This window comes from Amyelois transitella, chromosome 11 (assembly GCF_032362555.1).
Source record: "Amyelois transitella isolate CPQ chromosome 11, ilAmyTran1.1, whole genome shotgun sequence".
NCBI classification, from domain to species: Eukaryota; Metazoa; Arthropoda; class Insecta; order Lepidoptera; family Pyralidae; genus Amyelois; species Amyelois transitella.
Window position 1 is genome coordinate 3,894,129 of NC_083514.1, and position 21,882 is coordinate 3,916,010.

Consider the following 21,882-nt stretch of genomic DNA (forward strand, 5'->3'; position numbering starts at 1 on the left):
CCCGGTCAAAAACCATTCCCTCGCTAATGCTCACATCAATGTCTTAGTGAATTTATGTCGATAGACTTGTCAAAATAAGACGAATTTTAGCAAAATATCTAATTAAGTGGTTCCTTCTATGCTTAAATTGGAATACTTAATCGATGACTGTGAGCATGCGAGTCACTTTTTAAGTTTATTTGAGCGATCAGATTTATTTGGTTTTTATTAATCCTCTGACTATCGCAATACCAATAATAAAAATCTCGAATAGATCATGTCTCAAACTATGTGTTAGGCCCTTACTATAAAATACAAACCCCGTGACCACCTTTATCGCTTTTTACTGTAGCAAAGTATTTACATAATATCACATGTTTCATGAAATAAAAATTAAATTTGTGTTAAAACATTCTACTTCAGTTATTTTGCATTGAACTCTGAAACCAATCCTTAAATATTTTTTTTTGTATTTTCAACATATTCGTATTGATAGAAAAAGTTTCTTTTCAGCAATTACCTATATATCTCAAATTTGTGATTTTGAATATCTTTATTAATTTATGTTAAAAATTACATTGTTAAATTTATAAGTTGGGATCCTTTTCGAGGATTTATTTAAAATAAATTATTTTATATTTACTTGAAACTAATTTATATTAAGTATAAATATTAATCATAATAACCCTAAAGCAACTTAATTATTAAGTACACGATTCACACGTTTTCGAAAAATTATGTAGATAATTTACAAAATTGTTGATTTCCTATTACTTCTATTATTGTACTAAATGGCTAATTTATAATTTTCTATGAAATAAGATTACGACTAAGTAACAATTCAACACTTTGCGTCATTATTTTAAAAGCTTATTAAGTTGTGTGCATTACTTTTATTACTATGATACACATGGCATTAAATTGCCAATGACAGAGCTTATTAAACAATCTACATACCAAAAATATGAAGGCGATATAATGTTTATACAAATTATGATGTAGGTACATACAAATATTTAAAATTGCTAAACAGCTTTTTATATATTTCAGACTATTTTATTTTTTCCTATGCTTTTTATATTTAATGACCAAAATTCATTTGATCATTCAATATAAAAAACTGTAATGACAGCCCCCGTTGTTTAAATTTCTGCACGTACTTAGCGTGGACTTAACACATCTCGATTACAGTCAATTTGTCCTTTCTTAAATATAAATTGGGTTAAACTTAATTTACTTAATCTAAATGTCGGTTAAAGGATAATGATCACTTTTACTCAATTGGTATCACGGTCCCCGATCAAATGAAAACATTAATATACAAAAGTACATTTTTCGTAACAATTTTTTCTAAGTTTCAATGTGAACTTTATTATTCGACTGTATTAATGTCGTATTATATAAATTATGTAATGGAATATTATCTATGTTTTTGTTATACATACTCGAAATCATGGTTTAAATATACTTATAACAATTGTTTATCTTCAAGAAAATCTCCATGTATGTAGGTAACCCGATTTCTAAGGAGACCATATTCTGGAAGAGTTTCGGTTGTCAGAAGAACATACCATACTCACATTTAATTCTAAATTTATATCTATACTTTAATCTTATAATTATGTACACTTCTGTTACAGTTAATCAGTATTGTCATTGGCAACCATTGCCTTATCAAATAACAAAAAATATTTCAGTAAACATTTTAAAATTTAGCGTAATTTATTTACAAGAGCATATAAAAATAATTATACTAAGTTGTTTGAATATCATTTATTATTGTATTTTTTTTAATTTTATTAGACTAGAATGTTGGACACAAAAAGATTACTAATGTCTAGGATCAAAGGAACTTCAGTAGATGTAAATAGATCACACAAAAATAGGGAACGCTAAATAGTAATTTAAAAGTAGGTTCCTAATAGACAGTCTAATAAAATAAGGTCTAGGGTAATGAAATATCAAACATGTTTCCACAAAATTCATCAAAAAGTCCGACTGCTTATCAAGTTTTTATGCAATTGCGTTAAAGCATGATAATGAATTGGCTACTAATACAATCATTTGACATAATGTCAATAAATGGTAGTATAATCATATTGTATGATATTTATCTCAGCCGTAAGAAATCCACTGGTAGACCTAAGGCTCCCCAAAAATCCTACCTGCTACTTTTTCTGTAACCTACTTGATACATGAAATGAGAAGTATTTTTGCCCTTCGCTTGCCTTGATAGATTTAAATTAGATAGTATCATTTTTTTTATTTCTCAAAAGTTCAAAAGAGTCAATCCCTTTAATGCAAATCTATTCATTATTTTGCAATTGCTTTAAAAAAATCCTTTACAGCAGCCGGTTACAAAATCACACATTCAACCATTAAACCCGTTCGCATTAACATCTAATTACAACTACACCACAAATTCACAGCACTGATAGAAAGTGTTCCTCTTTCAATGGTTTTATATTTAATTTAATTTTTTACTCCAGTGTCCTATATTTTAGCAGTGGCAACCTGTCTGGGTCACCACGGCGATGGACTCAGGTGTTTTCGTCTGAAGAGTCGTCTGATGATGAGCTGGTGAGGAGGTTGGAGGCCATGGTGAGTTGTCTAATGAAAGGTTCCCGAGGGAGGCTCTGCTGGCCGAGGGGCAGACGCCTGACGCCCATTCGCTCACTTTCTGGTAGTGACTTGCTGCATTTTTCTTCAGTGATCGCATCGCGGGAGAGTGACCTTAAATTTGGAAAATATAGTGTTTGAAGTAACGTGTAACAGTGTCTTACACAACAACACAATAGATGTCTTAATTTTTTAGTTCATCTTAATTTATAGATACTTTTTAAACTACCTATTTCTCCTATCTTATGAATTAAGTAAAAAAATCTAGATAAGTACTAGGTGCGAATTTATTGAATTACATTATTAAATCAGGAAACATTATTCCGATTTCTATTAGTTGCGCACATAAGGCAAGAGGTATCCCTTCAAGTGGTGGGTCATAATCATGAGAAGACAAAAAGTGCAGCTAATTCTTGAAACGAACTCACGTAAAAACAAAAACGATTTCCACCTACCCAGTTAGCTCCAACATGGATCCTCGTCTGCACTGTCCTCGATGCGGGCCCTGCATTATGCTGGCAGGCCTGGACGAGGCGCCAAGAGGGTCTGAATGGGCCACGTCTTCCATCAGAAGCACCGAAGGCCCCCCAAGACTTGTACTTCTCTTCGACAGCAAACTTGGTCCTTGCCGACATTGGTAATCCTTACTGGATGAGGATTCCCCTTTACTGCATTCTCCTTTCATAGCAGCTTCTGTGTCTGATACTGCTGCTTCTTGACCTTGGGATCCTGAGCTTTCTCTTCGGAACAGACCTATGATAGATTTCGGATGTTTGGGCTTCTCTATGCCACCTAAGATGGAGAGGTTGAGGAAAGAAGGGAGAGAAAATTTGAATGAGAAAATGTTGGTATAAAGTGCAGGATACAGTACTAATGACTACAACTACAAGAACCAAAATACGATAAGATTTAATAGTCAGTATTAAGAGAGTAAGATACGTGCAATAAAATCATTGTAATCATTATGCTTTGACACGATAGAGCAGATAATAATGACTCTATTCTACAGGAAAGAATTCTTGATGTGAGTATAAAGAATGCATGTCAATATTTCAGTAAGTCTTTACCTAACAATTCTTCAAACAGACTCTTAATTAGAATTTCGTATGTCAAAGGTTGGAAACAAAACATGTAGGTACTTTTCATGTTGCAAGGGTTTTTCGTAGAAATAAAATGACCTGTTCTTTTTCAACGCAGACCACTTGCGCCAGATCGCTCTATCATACTATATTCTTCGTTTATAATATACCATATTGTGATAAAACCAAAGACTTTTGGATAACATTGTAAAATTCTATGGATAAAACGGCAATAATAAATACATATATACGTGACAAAAACATAGATTAAGCTAGCGTCAAAAAGTGAGGGTAAACATTTTGCGGAAACTTGCATCTTCAGGCCACTGGATGTATAACTATGGAACCAAAAAAGGTTAGGTTTACCTGCAAGGGTTGCGGAGGTCAGATGGGCTACGCGTCGTGTAAAAACCTCACCAGACTTACGCAATCAGGATCTATAGCTAAAGGCATACCCCGGGCTCCTCTCCAGGTATGTGAGGATTTAACCGGGACTAAAGCCAGGAGGATGGAAGCCAGCATCGAAATAAGTTCGAGGCTTATGTTACAATATACTCGCTCAACGATACAATGCTTTATAATATAGTATCATTGATTTGGTAATCTCCAAGACGTACCTAAGAAAGTGGCGGAAGGCGAGCTGTAAGCAAGATACTCCTTATTGGAAGCCCAGGAGGGGAACTCCGACTGTTTCAGGGCTCCGGAGCCCTCGGCCTCCTCCCGTTTCCAGGGTAACATGGTCTCCGTGGCCGTGGGGGTGGCGACACGAGCATGATCTGGTACTGTCATGTATGTATCTGAAAGTTTTTATATATTTTTAATCCTTATTTGTAACGTTTGTACAGTAAAACCAATGGACGTATTGTAATGTAATTTTATGCGAATAAAGTTAATTATCAGATGCCAAACAGGCAATTTTTCAGAAAAAAAAGCATGGACGAGTAACGTTTATAACGACAAGCGGCGAGCTGCGACAGAGCGATTTTTCCAAATAGCTTGAAACTGTCTTTAATTAAATTGCAATTATCGCCCCTGTAAATATATATTACGTTCCCATCACGGTTAATAATTCGATATTATATATAATTTCGAAGAAAACTTAAACCAAATAGCTGAACGTGGCCATTCAGTCTTTTCAAGACTGTTGGCTCTGTCTACCCCGCAAGGGATATAGACGTGACCATATGTATGTATGTATGTATGTATGTATGTATGTATGTAGAAAACTTAAAATACTTAAATTGAATGATATTTACCATTTTCATCAGACAGTCTCCTTTCGTCTTCTTCAAGGATATCTTCATTGGGCACTAAAATATAAGAACAAAGCAATCTTGAATATTGTTATTAAAGCAACTTTTTGTTGTTATCTAACATTCCTACATGTATGGTAGATGACATGAACTTGTTTCATGCTTCTAGAAATGATAAATTGTGGCATGTTTCCATACATTCAATTCATTTATTTAACTTCGATGTTGATTATATTTATTCATAAATTATGAAATATTTACAATTAATATTATATACATATTATAGAATATTGTGAATGAACAATACTAAACCATGCTTAAAAATACTGTAAACACTACATATATGTATGCATAGTAGACATAATAGACATATTACATACACCTAATTAACATACAAAATTAACCAATTCAATAGACATAAGGATCAATTTTCTCGCAGTTCAAAATAGATCGAAGTTTTAATTTTAGTCGATATACATAATTAATTATGATTGAATTGGTTAACTTTTCAGTAGGTAAGTATTTGAAAATGTATGAAATGAAAAAGTGTACTAAGTGACATTTATAAAAAATGAAGAAAAAAGATGCAAATGTAATAAAATATAAATAAATACATATAGTATGTGTTTAGTAATATTTCATGCAATTCATCTCCAAATATCATTAAATGTATTTAAAAATGGCGCCTGATGAAAAGATGACTATCCAAGAAAGGTCATTTTGTTCTGAAGCTTATATTTTTCTCTTTGTAAAGTACTTAATAAAAACCAACACTACTACTATTTACAACAATGTTACAAAACTTAAGCTCTGCAAATAAGTAGAAACAATTTTTTCTGTTTGTGTTTAGGTGCCTAATACCAAAATTTTATTTTAATACTAGCTGTTGCCCGCGACTTCGTCCGCGTAAATTTTGAGTTGAATCTTGATCATACAGTCAGATACAGACAGACAGACAAAAATGTAAAAAAAAAAATCACTTATATTTATATGTTGTAGATAGCTGTCGTACAATGATAAATGACTTTGAATTTTAAATTTCGTAACTTATTTATAGGCAAACTCATGCTTTGAGTTCATTCAAATATAGATAACTTTTTTTTTAGTGAACCGATTTTGATGAAACAAACTTTAAATGTTCTTCTGAGTTAAAACAAAGCAATTGGTGAAAGTTTGTAGCAAATCGGTTGAGTACTTTCGGAGATAATCGTGATCATACATACAGACAGACAAGAAATTAAAAAAAAATTTTTTTGCTTTCTATTATTCATTCTAAGTGTTCCTCTATCCATTTCAGTCAAAAATACTAAATGTACAGACAAAATATTTTTACTGTTTTATTATATGTATAGATGAAAAAACTTTACAGTTATCGTACAAGTCTATTGTGATGCGACTCTATCTTGAATACTCATTACAAACCAATTCAGATTTAGCGAGAACTTTATATAACACATCAGAAATTATTAAAAAACATCTTAAGTTTTTCGCTAAATCTCTTCTCACGCAACAATAGATCTAAGTTTCAACGTTACAAATGCAAATCTGACTACTCCTGATTATACTCATAGTCTCTTCGACGAGAACAAGTATAATCCAGAGAAATGGAAATTTCGTGATCATCAGACGCAATTAGGCAACAGTTAGAGTTAATTTTTCAATAAACACATACCAAAGTTATACGTGGACCTGTCCCTTCTCCACGGTAGGGATTTCTCAACAGCTGTCGGCAATATCTCTTCGGGCGTTTTACCATATTGCTTAACAATTCTCGCTTTCAAAGGATTGAAGCCCGGCAGGTTAGCCAACTGGTTTAAAAGCGAACTACTATTCTCTTTATGGGAGGACGTCGGACTGACTTCTTTATATCCAGCTTTATAGCGCCAGTTGTCGAGATTTAAGTTTGCGGTGCCACATGAAGATTGCCAGAAGGGAAGAAAACGACAATCAAACAATAGTAACAAGCAGAAATGAGACGGACTGTTGGAGTTTAGCGGATTAGTACCGGGTTGGTAGGAGACAGAGTTCTGGGAGGTACAACTTATAAATAAACGTACGAAACTGCTTCAAAATAAAATAGTAAGTAGGAAAGAACGCGATGGGTAGATCCCATTTAATCAAAAGGCAACATTAATAGTATTAGTGTTTAACATAATCATTACTGAACAATATATTTTTTAGATACTTAAGTAGGTCGATTAAAAAATGTTATTAAAAAATATACTAAATAATTAATTTATTCCTTGAATGGAGGTCATAATGATTTAGTGCTTATAGTACGACGCCTACGACCCAGCTTCAAATTGTTACTTTTATGTAGGCTATTACACAATTTATTTAAACTAAACAATGAACGAAGTAATGGAATGCTAATGTAATAGAAAAACTAGATGCAGTAAACCTGAACGACAGTTAAATGTATACTACCTACTTAGTCATAAAAACACATTTAATGAGACTGGCTGGGTAAATAATGTTTGTTACTTGAAAGAATAACCTGAAGCAGTTCCGTACAAGTAAAATTAAAGATCCCCTTGATTAAAAGAGTAAATACCACATATAGAAGATTAGAAATCGTTACATGCCACCACAAAAAAATTTCAGCACATTCCCAAGGTTGGTAACCAATGAAACCAATATCCCCATGTTAATATTTCAAAATAAAACCCAGTTTATTTAATTCCCAATAGTCTGAAGTGCAAATTAGGTGAAAATACAATAGTTACAACTCACAACAACTAAATACATAATACTGTTTGGATTTGAATTTGCAGATTAAGTAAATCGTGTGAAAAATTATTACTTAATTTTATATATTTTTCAATGTTATAAATTAACATTGCCAATTTTTTAAAATAGTATGTACTTTTGAATCACAGCTGGTTCCGTTAAAAAATTTTCCAAAAAAAATTACGTTATTTAGGTAGGACTAAGTGGTTCCATATTATATATCTTTGCCCGAGATATTATTGCTACCGTTGAATTGAAAGGCACGGTAACAATATACTATGTGAAAAAAAATTGAATAAGAACCACACGCCGTATTTTTAGGAAATATAAGTAAATCATATCTTTTCTCACATTTGCAGTTACAAAGCTCGAGCCACATAAAGCGATAATGGTAACAGTGGGAACAATCATAGGCTGGTTAGTGTAAATCATTTTCCTAATACTTTTTACAGCAAAAAAAGTTCTTCAGCTTCAGAGTTCACAGCAAATATCTAAGTAAAGACTTTTCATTTTTGTTATCCAAAGCCATGAGTAAGTATTAAAAAAACGTTGCTCTTCAGCAACGATTCGATTTTGGAAAACCATTACCTCCCTATACTTGGCTTGAGCTAAGCGCAAACAAGAGAACAGACTAAGAACTTATTCAATTCCAAACTTGGTGTCACACAGGGTGTACATGCAGAATACCTACGCGGGGATTTGGCAGTGAAAGTAATACCGCCGTCATCGCCTTCTCTCCGGGGTTCCCGGTCGTCACAGTCCTCCTGCAGGACCTCGTCTATATAGTCTGTGGAACAGGTATTGATTAGGCTCTGGTCAGCACTGCGATATTTCACCACGCGTCTTTTTCTCGCCACATTGTGTTTTTTGTGAATTTCACGCAGGTAGATTTAAAAGGAGGAGTTATTTATGAAAAATTTTGGACATAATATGCGAGAACAAAAATTGGTCGGTGAATTATTGCTGTACGGATAAGGCCTTAGAAAGTATTTACCTACTGGTGAAGATGAAAGTGCAAAGTTCCATAGTATTCGAAATTGATTTGATAAAATCAATGAAATGATTCAAATTACTCATCAATAACCCCACGATTGGTCAAAAACCAAATAAATTGGTGCCAAGTGTCTGCTGTGGAGGCGAAATAAATACCTAATGATTTTTAAAGCTATCGCGAGGTTAAAAGAGTAAACTTTAAAGTACTATAGTATCTTTTGTATTAGTGGGATCCAGCATTTCACAAAATTTCTTTGGAATGTTACGAGTTTGAACTATGGAACTCATTTGAAATTAGGTTTGCGACGTGCATCTAGCTTTGACTATCACTAATCTGTGGCTATGAGGTGGCTATAGCTATGCCTATATGACATTCGTATATTTAATTTTCAAGTTATTACATATTGAACTTTACAATAAATTCAACATGCACTATGAAATAAATTCGTGTACTAATATGAGCTCTTGTTGAAGTTTGATAACACTTCGTACGGCGTTATTTTACCTCTAATTCGAAATTTTAAGAAATTATTTAAATTTCTATTTAAGAGTGCTAACGTAACGGTTACCGTCATAAGTTTGTATCTACAACAAAAAAGTTGTTGTCTTACAGTGTGGAAATCTATTGTAGAAACGTCAGCCTAATTTTAGTAATAAGTACTACTGAAATTTCATATCAGACGACACAGTACACCAACAGTGGCCGCTTTACAGTATCCTTTATAATCATCACAAATACCTTATCGATATTGACTCGTTTAACTTTAGTAACTTTTTATTTGGCATTCAATTAACAGTAATAAAAATAAAACAATACCCTTACAACTATTGTTCCGAAACAAAGTTACGAGAAACTCTCAACTCTCGAAACATAGAAGATAAAATAAGTTCGAGCGAAGTGTAGTTTATATCGCTAATGCGTACGAAGCCTTTGTGCGTCGCAAAATAATATAATAATGAGTAATAATAACCGTAAAATAATAAAAATAATTGACAGATACTTGGACCCACACGTGCATGCGATCGACACTCGTGATAGTAATAAAGAATAAGTAAGTACCTAATCTATAATACTTTATTTTACCGTGCGTGAACTGTTTGGCCGAACCGTTTTGCTGGAATTCTGGGAAGGTGACATGATTTTTGCCATCCTGAAACAAGAATTTTTATATTCACCTTTGATAATGAGATTTTTGTATCGATTGAAACGATAGCATTCACATAGATTATAATAAAATTAAGTACCTAAATATATGAGAAATATTTGGCGCGGACAACAAAAGCAACACGCGAAGATGAGATGAGAACTGTACAAAAAAAATACTAAAACCATAAAAAATAATAAAAAATCTAACTTAAAAATAGTCCCACTTCTGATAATTTATTTAAGTATTTAAAATTTAAGTGAGCCTTAAAAGTAATTTTATTAGGACAAGACTTTTCAGGAAACTTAATTATACTGTGGACTACGAAATTAGTATTCTCACCTGCTTCCCACGTTTACTACGCTTGTGGTGGTGTTTCCTATCGCCGACTCGTCGGCGGATGTTCATGTGTGTTTTGTAGTTCACCTGCTGGATTCCCAGGTCGCGGTCGTTCACGGCATGACGACTGTAGCTTAGTCGACGATGCTGAAACAATAATCACCATTAACTTTACTACCGCCGTTTAAATAAACGTGGCCCAAGAGTCTTTTCGACTCTTACCTCATTCTACCAATTAAAGGATAAAGACAATATACATAGGTACACTATAGTGGTAGTGGTACTTACCCGCCTGAATGGCTTGCATAATTCTTCAGCCAATAGATGGTGTATTTTTGCGTCAGTGAGGTCCTTTTTAGAGGGATTATATTCCAGCTCTTGCATGTCTATGTTCCATGTCGAAGAGTCGAGCTGGCTGAAGCTAGGGCTGGAAAATACAATTCGAAAATCAAATAAATTTATTCAAGACAAATTATACAGATTGTGTTAGCTCTAAGTTGGCGAAAGGGCAGTTGTATCTAGTCTTATAGTACGATCTCAATTTGGGACAAATTTGATGTTTTTGTGCCAACCTCTAATAGTACGAGGAGCATAGATGGAAGAACGCTTAGAAACGATTTCCTGAAATTATCACAGGAATTTGATGAACACGATTTTTTTTACTTATTTAATCTTTATTGTACAAAATACCAGTAGTTTTATTTTTTTTTAAACTCTACACAATCATCCAACTTATGTAGTATATGTATGTTTATTTTATATACTGTATATATTTATCGTCAAACTTATATATGTAAACTATATTATATGTAAGTTTATAAGGTATTCTATTATTCATATTTTCACCCGTACGTCCATCTCAGTTTGGTCCAAAGGTTCGACTGGCAGAGAATGCCTTGTGGCATTAAGTCCACCTGTTGTACATTTTCGTGCATAAAGTTTAAATAAATAAATAAAAATTCAAATGCATAGCACATAATACCATAAGCATTATCAAACATTCGGCCTGACAAATAACTTATTTTGGCAAACCTGCAGGTAAAATCTTTTCAGAATTGAATGATTGTTACCTTCCATTGAAGTTAGTATTTGTATAATTCTTAAATATAGCTGACATGGACTCCGCCCCCGATATGTTTCCGATTGTAGATGCATTTCTTTGCATGTACTCTATGGCGTCTTTCATGGCTAGTTTTGAATATGTTTCTAATATCTTTGGCTCTTGACCCTGTTGAAAGAAAATAACTTTATTAATTTGTATTTCTATATTTAAGAGAATAGAAAAGCATCATAGTAGGTTTCTTGCTAGGGAGCTTGGAAAGTCCCTACTGCAAAAACGCCTAGCGGTTCGTTCAACCCACAGCTGAACAAAGAATCAATAGCATTGAAGATTCTTTGGAAGTATCATTATGATATTTCAGAAGTCATTTAATAGTGTAATGAAAAAAAACGGTATCTTACCTGATAGTTCCTAAGTAAAAATGGTCTTATAAACCGATTATCAAATCTCTTGAATTTATCACGCATATGATGATTACCATGTTTACCTAAAATATCTTCTACGCCTGCCATCAAATGGTCCATGAACTGAAAAGAAAGACAAACTTTTTAAATACAAAGGTATAGTGACTGAAGCAAAATAAATAAACAGGATCCTGGCAAATCGTACTATGGGAATATGATGTGATCATACTTATATGTATGTTTTGTATGCATGTAACATATACATGAGTTGAGTCCCATAAAAGATAACAATAAGGAATAGTATATTTCCTTCTTTAATATCTCTCGCTCTCTTGTGTCTCATGGTCAATAATAATTTGTAGTACAGTAATATTTATAATAATGAAATGAATAAAAAATCTCACGTTTGTTGATAAATAAAATAAATAAATATTTATGGGACAAATTACACAGATTGAGTTAGCCTCGAAGTAAGTTCAAAACTTGTGTTACGAGATACTAACTCAACGATAATATATTTTATAATAAATACTTATATAGATAAACATCCAAGACTCAGGCCAATCAGAAAAAGTTCTTTTCTCATCATGCCCTGGCCGGGATTCGAACCCGGGACCTCCGGTGTCACAGACAAGCGTACTACCGCTGAGCCACAGAGGCCGTCAAATTGTTGATGAATAATGATCAACACGACACAAATCAACGAATTGGCACTTCTCTATGGACATGGACACATTACACGTTATCCATCTTTTAGTTCAACATAAGCTTCCTCTACTGTTTTTACATTCAATAATTTTAGCAATGGATAAATTTATAGCGAGTGATCCCCAGGATAAACAACGTGAGTTATATCACCTCAATAGTATCCTGACCATTACTTGTAGTAACACCACCTTCTATGCCAAATATTGTCTCGTCAAATTTTGGGACCTTACCCGTTCATGTATCCTCTCGTTCATCGTTGGCTTTCTCTTCTCCGCTGTTTTGACATTCAATATCTTCACCAAGGGCTTTATCGTTATCCCCTGAATGAATACTGTGAAATATATCACCGCTATGGTGGTGGTCACAAACATAGGCTGCAACTTTACCACCTCCGGATCAATTAATAGCACCAATGCGAATGCGACTGCGCCTCGCAGACCTGGAATGATAAGAAAAAAAATATTTTAAATAGTAATTTTCGAAAATATTAAACAAAATAAATTAGTAGATGAGAAAAGAAAAAAGAATAACATATTTTATACAGATATCTTACCTCCGTAAGACATAACAAATTTTTCAACTTTATTTAGTTTGTGCAATCTGAACTTATTAGCTACTGCACTAAATATATACACTCCTGAAACAAAAGAAAACATAGGTGAAAACCATGTTAACAAAATTTAATTGTATACGAAAACTGACCGACAGTTATTAATAATGATGTAAAACTAAAGAAACTTCTAGAAATTATTAGTCAAACCATACAGCTTTTTTTTAAATCATTAAAACTCTTCATCTCACCTATAATCCGAAATATTGAGCAGAAGACGATGGTCAACAACACAAACCACGTATTCCAATCGTGATGGTTGTTGACTGTGGCGACGCCAAGGAACATGAAGATAATGGTCTCCGAAGATGAAGACAGCATCTTCATGGTATACTTGATGGTCGTGTGGGACTTGTGCGAGATGTTTGCTTCTACGTAGTTCTTCATTGTGATGCCACAGAATGTTATGCTGTAGAAGAAAATGAAGTCAATACAATAAAAAATGTTCCATTATTCAATTGACCGCTTTGATGTTATTTTACTTTCGGGAGCAATTACATATGCTTTTCATTACGAAGCTCGGGATAAAAGTTTACTCATACATTCATACATATGATCACGTTTATATACCTTGCGGGGTAGACAGAGCCAACAGTCTTGAAAATACTGAATGGCCACGTTCAGCTATTTGGCTTAATGATACAATGAGATTCAAATAGTGACAGGTTGCTAGCCCATGGCCTAAAAAAGAAGTTTGTAAGCCTATCCCTTAGTTGCCTTTTACGACATCATTACTTTTACTCATACAGGTGATTTTTATAATTTTTCATAGGTTCCTAATAGTTTATAGTAACGTACTTATGTTAAATAAAAATATCGTTCTTTTAAACAAAGAAAATGGGAACTTACGCAAGAATTCCACTCATGTGGAACATTTCAGCATTCAGATACGCCAAATACGCCATGACGAAAATAAATATAGGTTCGATGACCCTGACTTCGTGTGTGAACCTAGTCACGAGCCCCGTGGCGAAGCCCCATATTACTCCGATGCAGGTGCCTCCAAAGGCCACAACGAGAAATGAGGCAAGACCCGCGAGAAAGTCGGTGTACATTAGGCGGGATGGGCCCATTTCACTGAAAATTTTAAGAAATTTAAAAATATATAGTCACGGTTTTCTTTTTTTTTCAGAAATAAGAAAGTAGTCATTACTTAGGTACTTATCAATCAAAAAATAATTCAGTTCACAGTACGTTTCTGAATTTTTTTTGGGACCGCAAACATGGTGTATGTTTGCTGTCCCAAAAAAAGCAGAAAAAGCAAAAATACATTCATTCAACGTTATATGTTCTAATGAGACCATTAAACTATTATCATTCTATTACTGAAGTTGTAGTTATAATAAGAACTTACGTATAAGCTTCAAACATGTGGTACAGCACCACCGTGACGGCATCATTGAGGAGGGACTCCCCAAAGACCACGATGTAAAGCACCTCATCCACATGGATCTCCTCGAAAACCGCCAGAACAGCCACTGGGTCCACAGCAGATATCAGTGCACCAAACAAAAGCATGTCCAGTAAAGGCGTGGTACATCCAAACATGCCTGTCTGACCACATGCCCAAAGTGATGCACCTGAAAGTTTGGCCAAGACATAGAGTAATTATAATCGCGGTGTATTTGTGAAGGTGTGTATGAAAAATAATCTGATTTCTTTAGTGGGTTGATTGTTGTTGAAGGGTTGATGATTTCATGGAGAGTTTCAAATTCAAATTCAAACTTAAAAAAAATATAAAAACCAAGTTACCAAGAGTTACCATAAAAATTCTAAATTTTTGACAATGAAAGTCATACGGTTCCATTTTTTCAAAATATTAACATGTACTAGATAAAATAACATTTATTCTACAGTCAAGCAAGCAGACTTGTAAAATCTATTTAACTTACCGATAGTCAGAGTATTGAATACAGTCCCAACTACTGCAAACAACAGGATGGTCCCAAGGTGGTCGAAGAACAGCCTGTTGGGCATGAAATATCCTGCGTCCAAGATGATTGGTGGTAACATGTACAAGAAGAAGGTGTCTGGAGTCAATGGCTGGACGTGCACGCTGTGGGTACTAAGGAGTAGAGCACCAATGAGGACTCCAACAAAGATCAACAGGCACGACTCAGGAAACATTTTCGATAGACGTGGTGCCATGTGGAAACCTGCAACAATACATAAAATTACCTACGCCTCTTTAAGTGAAATTTTCCACGATTCTTTCATACTTCTTTCGCTTCATTCCCATTTATAACTCTCTCTTTTAAGTCTATCTTTTTTAGTCATTTTATTAAGCTGTACAAAGTTCTCCCTAAATAAATGTTTATAACTACCAAGGTTAAAACTTAATAATAAAAACTCTATCAATATGAGAAAAAAATAGAAATAGCTCATCAGTTGTCATTCAATAAATTTCGTTGTCACGATAACGGAAATATGGTAAAATAGTAAAAATAAATAAAATATAATAAAATGGACCATTAGATAAATTGTCTAGTATCGTGTGACCATTAGAGTAATTCTCTTTACTTATTAATTTGACTAATTCAGTAATTGAAGATAAATCAGTGGTGAATATGAAATTTTATAATGCATGTTAAAGAAAATGTGATATTACAAACAAAATCATTTACAAGTATTTACGAAATATTAGGGCCGAAAACTAATAAAAATGGGCATTATAAAAATACCAGACATAGTGATAAAATCCATTCAATGAAACAGGCTTCGGAAGAAATGTCTAGATATAAAAACGGAAAAGCTACGGAAATCATTTACATGACTAGCGAGAAGTATCACAATTTGAATAAAAATATAAGTTACACAACAGATTATCACTCCACGAGTACTTTATTTTATGATTTAGATAATTTAGCTGTCCATTCATACGTTGACCTCTCCAGGGTTAGTAAGAAAAAATATTCAAGCAACACAAAGATAAATTCTTCATTTATCCATTCTATCCATGGATTAAAAGGAAATTCTTATACTTTCGTGCAAGAATGTGAGACACAAATATTACCAGTATTATTACCTCGGGACAGCCTAGAGGTTCAAACAAAAAAAGTCGAGAAATGTTTTCCGAATGATCCAGAAATATCATCTGAAATTTATTTAAAAGATGATGATTTCACAAACATCGCCCCCTTTAATGACAGTGATAAAAATATACAACGAAAACAAAAGTATTGGTCTTATGCGAAGTATCGAACTGAATATACTAACCCCACGCGTCAGGATAAAAAGTCAAAGAAAAAGGATCATACGAGACAAATTGAAGATCCTTGTCCTTGTCAACTATTTTCATACACATGTCCTTGTGCAGATGATAAATGTTTAGCTGGATTAAAAAACAGCAAGTCATTGAGTGATCAAGTTACAAGCACTACTAATATTGTTAAAGAAGAAAGGAAAGATGATCGAAAAGAAACTAAGCTTTTCAAGAAAAACCACAAAGGAAAATCAATAGTTCCTAAAGATGATAAGCCAACAAGTATTACTTGCATTATTGATAACCTTGAATCTGTTGAAAAATCTGATCCCACATTACTTTACACTGAAAAATATGATGTTATTAGTCACACCGAAACCATGAACAATAAAGGTAAATCTAAACGCAAAAAGAGACAGGTTATGTTGTGTCCTAATTGTAAAGAGAAGGTAGAGTTTTCTAGCATGGATCCATCAGAAGAAGAAGGCAGCATAATTTATGAGGATTTAAGTTATCAACCGAATGATTCTTCTCCTGGCAAATCAGTTTATACGTATAAAACTGCAGTCAAAAAACAAATGGCAGATAAGAGTAATGATAGAGGCTCATGCCACCATAACCCTACTTGTGATTTAGTGCCTCTTTGTCAATTGTTGCCGACGGATAACGTGTTTTTAAGCCCTAAAATCACTAAAAAGCAAGAAACATCTAAAACTTCTCCACGAGTTATTAGAATAACGAAGGCTTGCAGGCACCATCCTCCTTGTACAGTAGCGCCATCTTGCCAGAGAGCAAATATACTAAAAAATAATTGCGAGTATATACCACCTTGTTTACATCGTCCACGCTGTGTTAATTTGCCTTTATGTGTTCCATTTTCCAAGAATATTCCTTACGACGAGTTGAAACATGTAGAAGAGATGGAAAACGGTCAGTGTCCCCATGTGCCACGATGTACTTATATTCCTGAATGTCGTAACATCTACAGTGGTAATTTGAGCAACCAAGTAAATATGGCGCAGCTTCCAAACGGTTATGGAATGTTTGCACCGCCAGCACCGTATAATGTTTTATCACCATGCTTGCGACAATCGTTTTCACCATGTCAGATCCATCCACCTGGGTATATACCTGATTATGGACTTTCTAGATCAGATAAATCATGTCAATATGATACTTTAGGCATGTCATATAATCCATCTGTTCCTAGGATTGTTAGTAGCGAGGCCGTCGTTTTTATAAGAGATGTGGGATGCCAGTTCAGGAATAGATATAATTCTCCTATTGATTCTATTCGAATAACGAAATCTAGCACATCATTTGACCATGATAATGTAAACCTTGGTGTGATCTACACAAACGTTCACACATTAAGGTATGAAGATAAATTTACGAACCCAAAAGGCAAAATGGAAGTATCTGTTTCATCTTTATCGCTCACTTCAAATAACACAAGTCATCTAATGGACAGATATGATGAAAGTCGCAATAGAACTTCAGGTTTTGATCCAAAGCCAACAAAATCACCTTTCGTAGCATATGCAACTAACATTGGTTCCTACAAACATTATATTAAAGAGAAAAATAATACGCATCCTTTCCCTACGAAGTCTCGGTTGAGCATAACTAGAAATAAATATAGAAAGTTTTTTAACATAAAGCGCAAGAAAAAGAAACGTGGTGATAGTCAATTGGTTTACAGAAAGCCTATTTCAGTGGGTAAATAGTTATTGTAAAAAACAGTTTTATTTTTTTTGTGGTTGTACTCGATATACTTACTTACTCTTTGTGTTTAATACAATATGAAATTTACGTGATTAAACGATTTAAGTATACATTTGTCTTTTCATCCTTTGCATTGTTATTTTTACTTAGAACAAGTTTCTTCAAAAAGCTACTTAATCCATTTGCAACATATAAATATATTAGTAAATCTACATATTTTTCACTTTCAGTAACAAAGGTAGACAAAAACCGTCCGTTTTGAAACAAAGTCAGGTTCATGTGGATAGCTTAATGATTGAATAATCGTCTTTTGCAGCATACATAGCAAATATAGGAGTGGTCCAATACTAAAGTGAAGGTTATACAATCTAATAAAATGTAAGTTTAAATATAAAGTTCTAACCAGCTACGACATGCATCCGGCCACGCGCCATTGCTACGATCTGCTACGATGAGGGTCTACGAACTGCTATAGTCTTATTACAAAAACGGAAAAAATTGTGTAAATCTAGAACAATGTAAATACAAACCCTAATAATAATACTGTCAAGAAATAATATAACAAGTTAAATTGTAAAGAGGTCAATAAAAGATTAATTAGTAAAGGTCCCAAAAGCATGTCCCAATTATGCAAAGAGTGTCACGTATTCTCCAAACAATTGAAAACAAAAGTCCCAAAAATTTCAAATTTTTTTACTGATGTTCGAAAAAGTCAAGTAAGAATTTACCATATATTTGTACCCTTTTATTGACAGCCAGAGCCCACTTACCCCAGTTTGCTCCCGGCAGTATCGCGATTTGCGAAGTACGAGGGTAGTTCAGGAAAAATGAATTCATTTTTTTTTCTTGTTTGAATTCAATATTTAGGTAAATTTTTACTTTTTATATACTACAAATAGTTTAAAAGTTGCATTTTGAAGGTAACTTATATAATATCATTCAACTGTACGATCAATGAGCTTTCAACTGTACGATCAATAAGCTGCACGTGGGCTTTCAATTTTTTGCCTGTGTTTATCCCGTAATAGATAAAGACGTGATTATATGTATGTAGTCTATGAAGGTACAAATAAATTTTGTGAGCGAATATTCTTAACCTTTCATTAGAATCTAATCGAAAACAGTTTTTGGTTCTTCAAATATGATATGGGTCTTTCTGTTTCTCTCTGATCAAAGCAAAATGTATCGTCGGTTTCATTTAACTCCAGTTCAAAGCTCCGGGCTTCAAAATGTTACTGAGGGTGAAACTCAAGGGTTTTCGATTTGTTTAGCAAATTATTCGTTCAATTATTTACATTTAATCATCCCATCGCCTTTAGGTATCAAATATTCTCGTCGTTTTTAAATGAGACGACCATTCGGTCTACACAGAATTTGTATACATAATTTCCTTTTAAAATTTTATTACTCTTAAAAACCCTTTTACATTTCATTTCCAAGTAGTTAACGAGCCATTCACTCCTATAATAAATGATAATGACCTATTTTACCCTTCTTAGTATCAGTTTATTATTTTATCATTAATATTTCATTTGATGGCTACAGAATGTACAAAATTTTTCGTTTAATTTACCTGAATCAAAAAAATCGTAGATTATTATTTTGATTTAGAATTAGTTTAATATACGTACAATAAAACATACATACATAGTCACGTCTACAGAGCAATCAGTCTTGAAAAGACTAAAAGGCCACGTTCAGCTGTTTGGCTGTAGGTACATGTTGTTTATACATATCGGTGTAAATTTTATACTTGTTTGTTCCAATGATATCTAATTTAAAATACCTACGTGACTCACCTACTGAAAGTTTCAAGAAAGTCCTAGTGAGAAAATTTACGATATGCGCGTACTTTTTGCGTTATTTCAAAAAGTTGCCGTTACGAAAAAATCGTATTAGATTTTATGAACTCTTTGGTTAAAGTTCAATATTTATTATTCAACTCGGATTGCTGTCTGAGGTAATTTGGTTACTAGCAATACTGGGTCACACAACTGCCGACTTCAAATAGAAACCCGAGTTAGTCCAGAGTAAATAATCCATCCTATATTTAGTGGCGCGGTGTCGGTTACGCCTTGGGTGTAGTCATGCGACGTTCTGTTGACTTTGTGAGGAGTGCCTCTCATAAATAAAGTAGTACTTACCCACAGACATATATCTAGGTAGAACCCGTGATTGTATTTATTCCTTTTCATTTATTTGTCAACTTAACGTTTGTCTTAAATAAGGAACAGAGCTTATGCGACATTTTACAGGTATGGCTAACAGGCGGCGGTGAATTATTTCACATGCTAAATAACATGGCGTAAAGGTGTAAACCTCATTCGACATGTGAAGTATAGTGATCATCTTTCGTAAATCGTGGTAAATGTATAATAGTAGTGCAAGCAATAGTTCGGGCGCGACACGCCACCAAAGGATAAATCTTTTACCAGGTTCATTACATTTTTCTCTCCAATCCGCATGAACCTGCTTACGATTTAAGCATTTTTGCTTTAAGTGCTTAGTGATGGTGCCATTATAGCATAGATAAGTACCTATGTTAAGTTGTAAAGAGCTAAAATATACCAAACTAAAAATTTGGTCGAAATATGAGAAAAGCGGCTTGCTGACTTCATAGTAAGGGGAAATTATTCCCTCACATTTTATTTTGCTGCTGAGTTTAAGTTAGCGTTCAGAAATTTATCTTTGTACATAATATTGCTTTTGTTAGTAAGATGATTGGTTGGATTTTAAATAAACGAGAACTAACTTGATGATTTCAGCGACCTGGCTGCCAACTAAACCACACTACCTGAGGTCAATTTAGGAGCGATTAAGTCCAAATACTTAATCATACCATTAATATCTGTGACTTAAAATTCGTAAGACCCAAAATAACAAAACTACATATACATTTATCCCTTGCGAGTTAGACGGAGCCAACAGCCTTGAAAAGACTAAAAATCCACATTCATTGAGATTCTAATAGTGACAGTTTGCTAGCCCATCGCCTAAAAGAAGAATCCCATGCTTATATATTGATGTCGTAAAAAGCGATTAATGGATAAGCTTATAAACATGGTATTCTTTCGCTTGGCATTTTATATAAAGTGGATTGTTCAATTCTCATTCAAGATATGTACGTTTTTTGTTTCTCTGTAACCTTTAGCTAACACGGACACGAAAGGGGTCACGGCCGTAACAGAAATTGGCACCAATCTCATTCCGCCCGCGTTTTTCCGTGAGGATTTTGTACTTAAATGTTTACGATGACACTTGACATTTTGATTCTTGCTTATGGCTCTGCCTAATCCGAAATGGGCGTAATTTTATGTGCGTATACTTTGGGACATGATATCTTAGAAATTAAAGTTATTTAGGTTTCCTATCATACACATACATACATACACGTATACCTATATATATAATCACGTCTTTATCCATTATGGGGAAGGCAGAGCGAACAGTTTTGAAAAGACTCAAAGGCCACTTTCGTCTGTACGACTTAATGATGGAACTGAGATTCTAATAGTGACAGTTTCCCAGCCAGTCGCCTAAAAGAAAAATCCCAAGTTTATTAGCCTTTCCTTGATTTTCTTTTATAATCTGCCCAAAAAAAAAGAAGCAATTTTCACACTATATGTTTTTCTTCGCTACCAAATCAGCATGGAAGCTTTTTGGGCTTTGTCAATGTATAAAAACATCATAGCAGTGAGCAAATGGAAGTACCTACATATATAATATTAACCCTCGTTCTAAATCTAAGTTTCACCGGTCGTGAGCCGACCCTTCAATCCCGCATTGGGTCAAAATAATCGAGAACAGGGTAATACCTACGTTATCCAGTTGAACCTGTTAAGTCTTTGTAGTTTTCGCTAATCCAGAGGTCTAAGTACTAGCTTAGATGTCTTTCATAAAAGTTACTTAAAAGTTATTTCTGTACTTTTCGTTGTGCCGTCTGGTTCCCGGCGTTTTAGAATATAACACCCCATCTCTTTCCTATGGACATAAAAATTTCCATAAGAAGCTCCTTCTTATGGAAATTTCTAGAAAT

At 33.9% G+C, this 21,882-nt stretch overlaps 2 protein-coding genes across 2 annotated transcripts in view; one reads left to right on the forward strand and one right to left on the reverse strand.

Annotated features, from left to right (window-relative positions):
* Nucleotides 1-586: 586 nt before the first annotated feature.
* Nucleotides 587-21,882, reverse strand: part of LOC106135148 (sodium/hydrogen exchanger 3) — a 35,820-nt gene continuing 14,524 nt past the window's right edge. The window contains exons 4-20 of the mRNA XM_013335367.2: nucleotides 14,812-15,075; nucleotides 14,274-14,499; nucleotides 13,769-13,996; nucleotides 13,111-13,328; nucleotides 12,863-12,946; nucleotides 12,540-12,748; nucleotides 11,599-11,724; nucleotides 11,208-11,365; nucleotides 10,426-10,564; nucleotides 10,141-10,284; nucleotides 9,738-9,804; nucleotides 8,352-8,447; nucleotides 6,603-6,803; nucleotides 4,934-4,987; nucleotides 4,295-4,474; nucleotides 3,054-3,390; nucleotides 587-2,712 (exon numbers count right to left, since the gene is read on the reverse strand). Coding sequence (XP_013190821.1) covers nucleotides 2,520-2,712; nucleotides 3,054-3,390; nucleotides 4,295-4,474; nucleotides 4,934-4,987; nucleotides 6,603-6,803; nucleotides 8,352-8,447; nucleotides 9,738-9,804; nucleotides 10,141-10,284; nucleotides 10,426-10,564; nucleotides 11,208-11,365; nucleotides 11,599-11,724; nucleotides 12,540-12,748; nucleotides 12,863-12,946; nucleotides 13,111-13,328; nucleotides 13,769-13,996; nucleotides 14,274-14,499; nucleotides 14,812-15,075 — 2,924 coding nt within the window. The 3' untranslated portion in view covers nucleotides 587-2,519. The remainder of the gene's footprint in view (nucleotides 2,713-3,053; nucleotides 3,391-4,294; nucleotides 4,475-4,933; nucleotides 4,988-6,602; nucleotides 6,804-8,351; nucleotides 8,448-9,737; nucleotides 9,805-10,140; nucleotides 10,285-10,425; nucleotides 10,565-11,207; nucleotides 11,366-11,598; nucleotides 11,725-12,539; nucleotides 12,749-12,862; nucleotides 12,947-13,110; nucleotides 13,329-13,768; nucleotides 13,997-14,273; nucleotides 14,500-14,811; nucleotides 15,076-21,882) is intronic.
* LOC132902235 (uncharacterized) lies at nucleotides 15,647-17,848 on the forward strand. Its single transcript, XM_060946494.1, has one exon. The coding sequence runs from the start codon at nucleotides 15,647-15,649 to the stop codon at nucleotides 17,846-17,848; it is 2,202 nt and encodes a 733-aa protein (XP_060802477.1).

Bases quoted from the DNA above. Each gene is read 5' to 3' on its own strand.
- LOC132902235 (XM_060946494.1), top strand. From the start codon at position 15,647: ATGTCTAGATATAAAAACGGAAAAGCTACGGAAATCATTTACATGACT.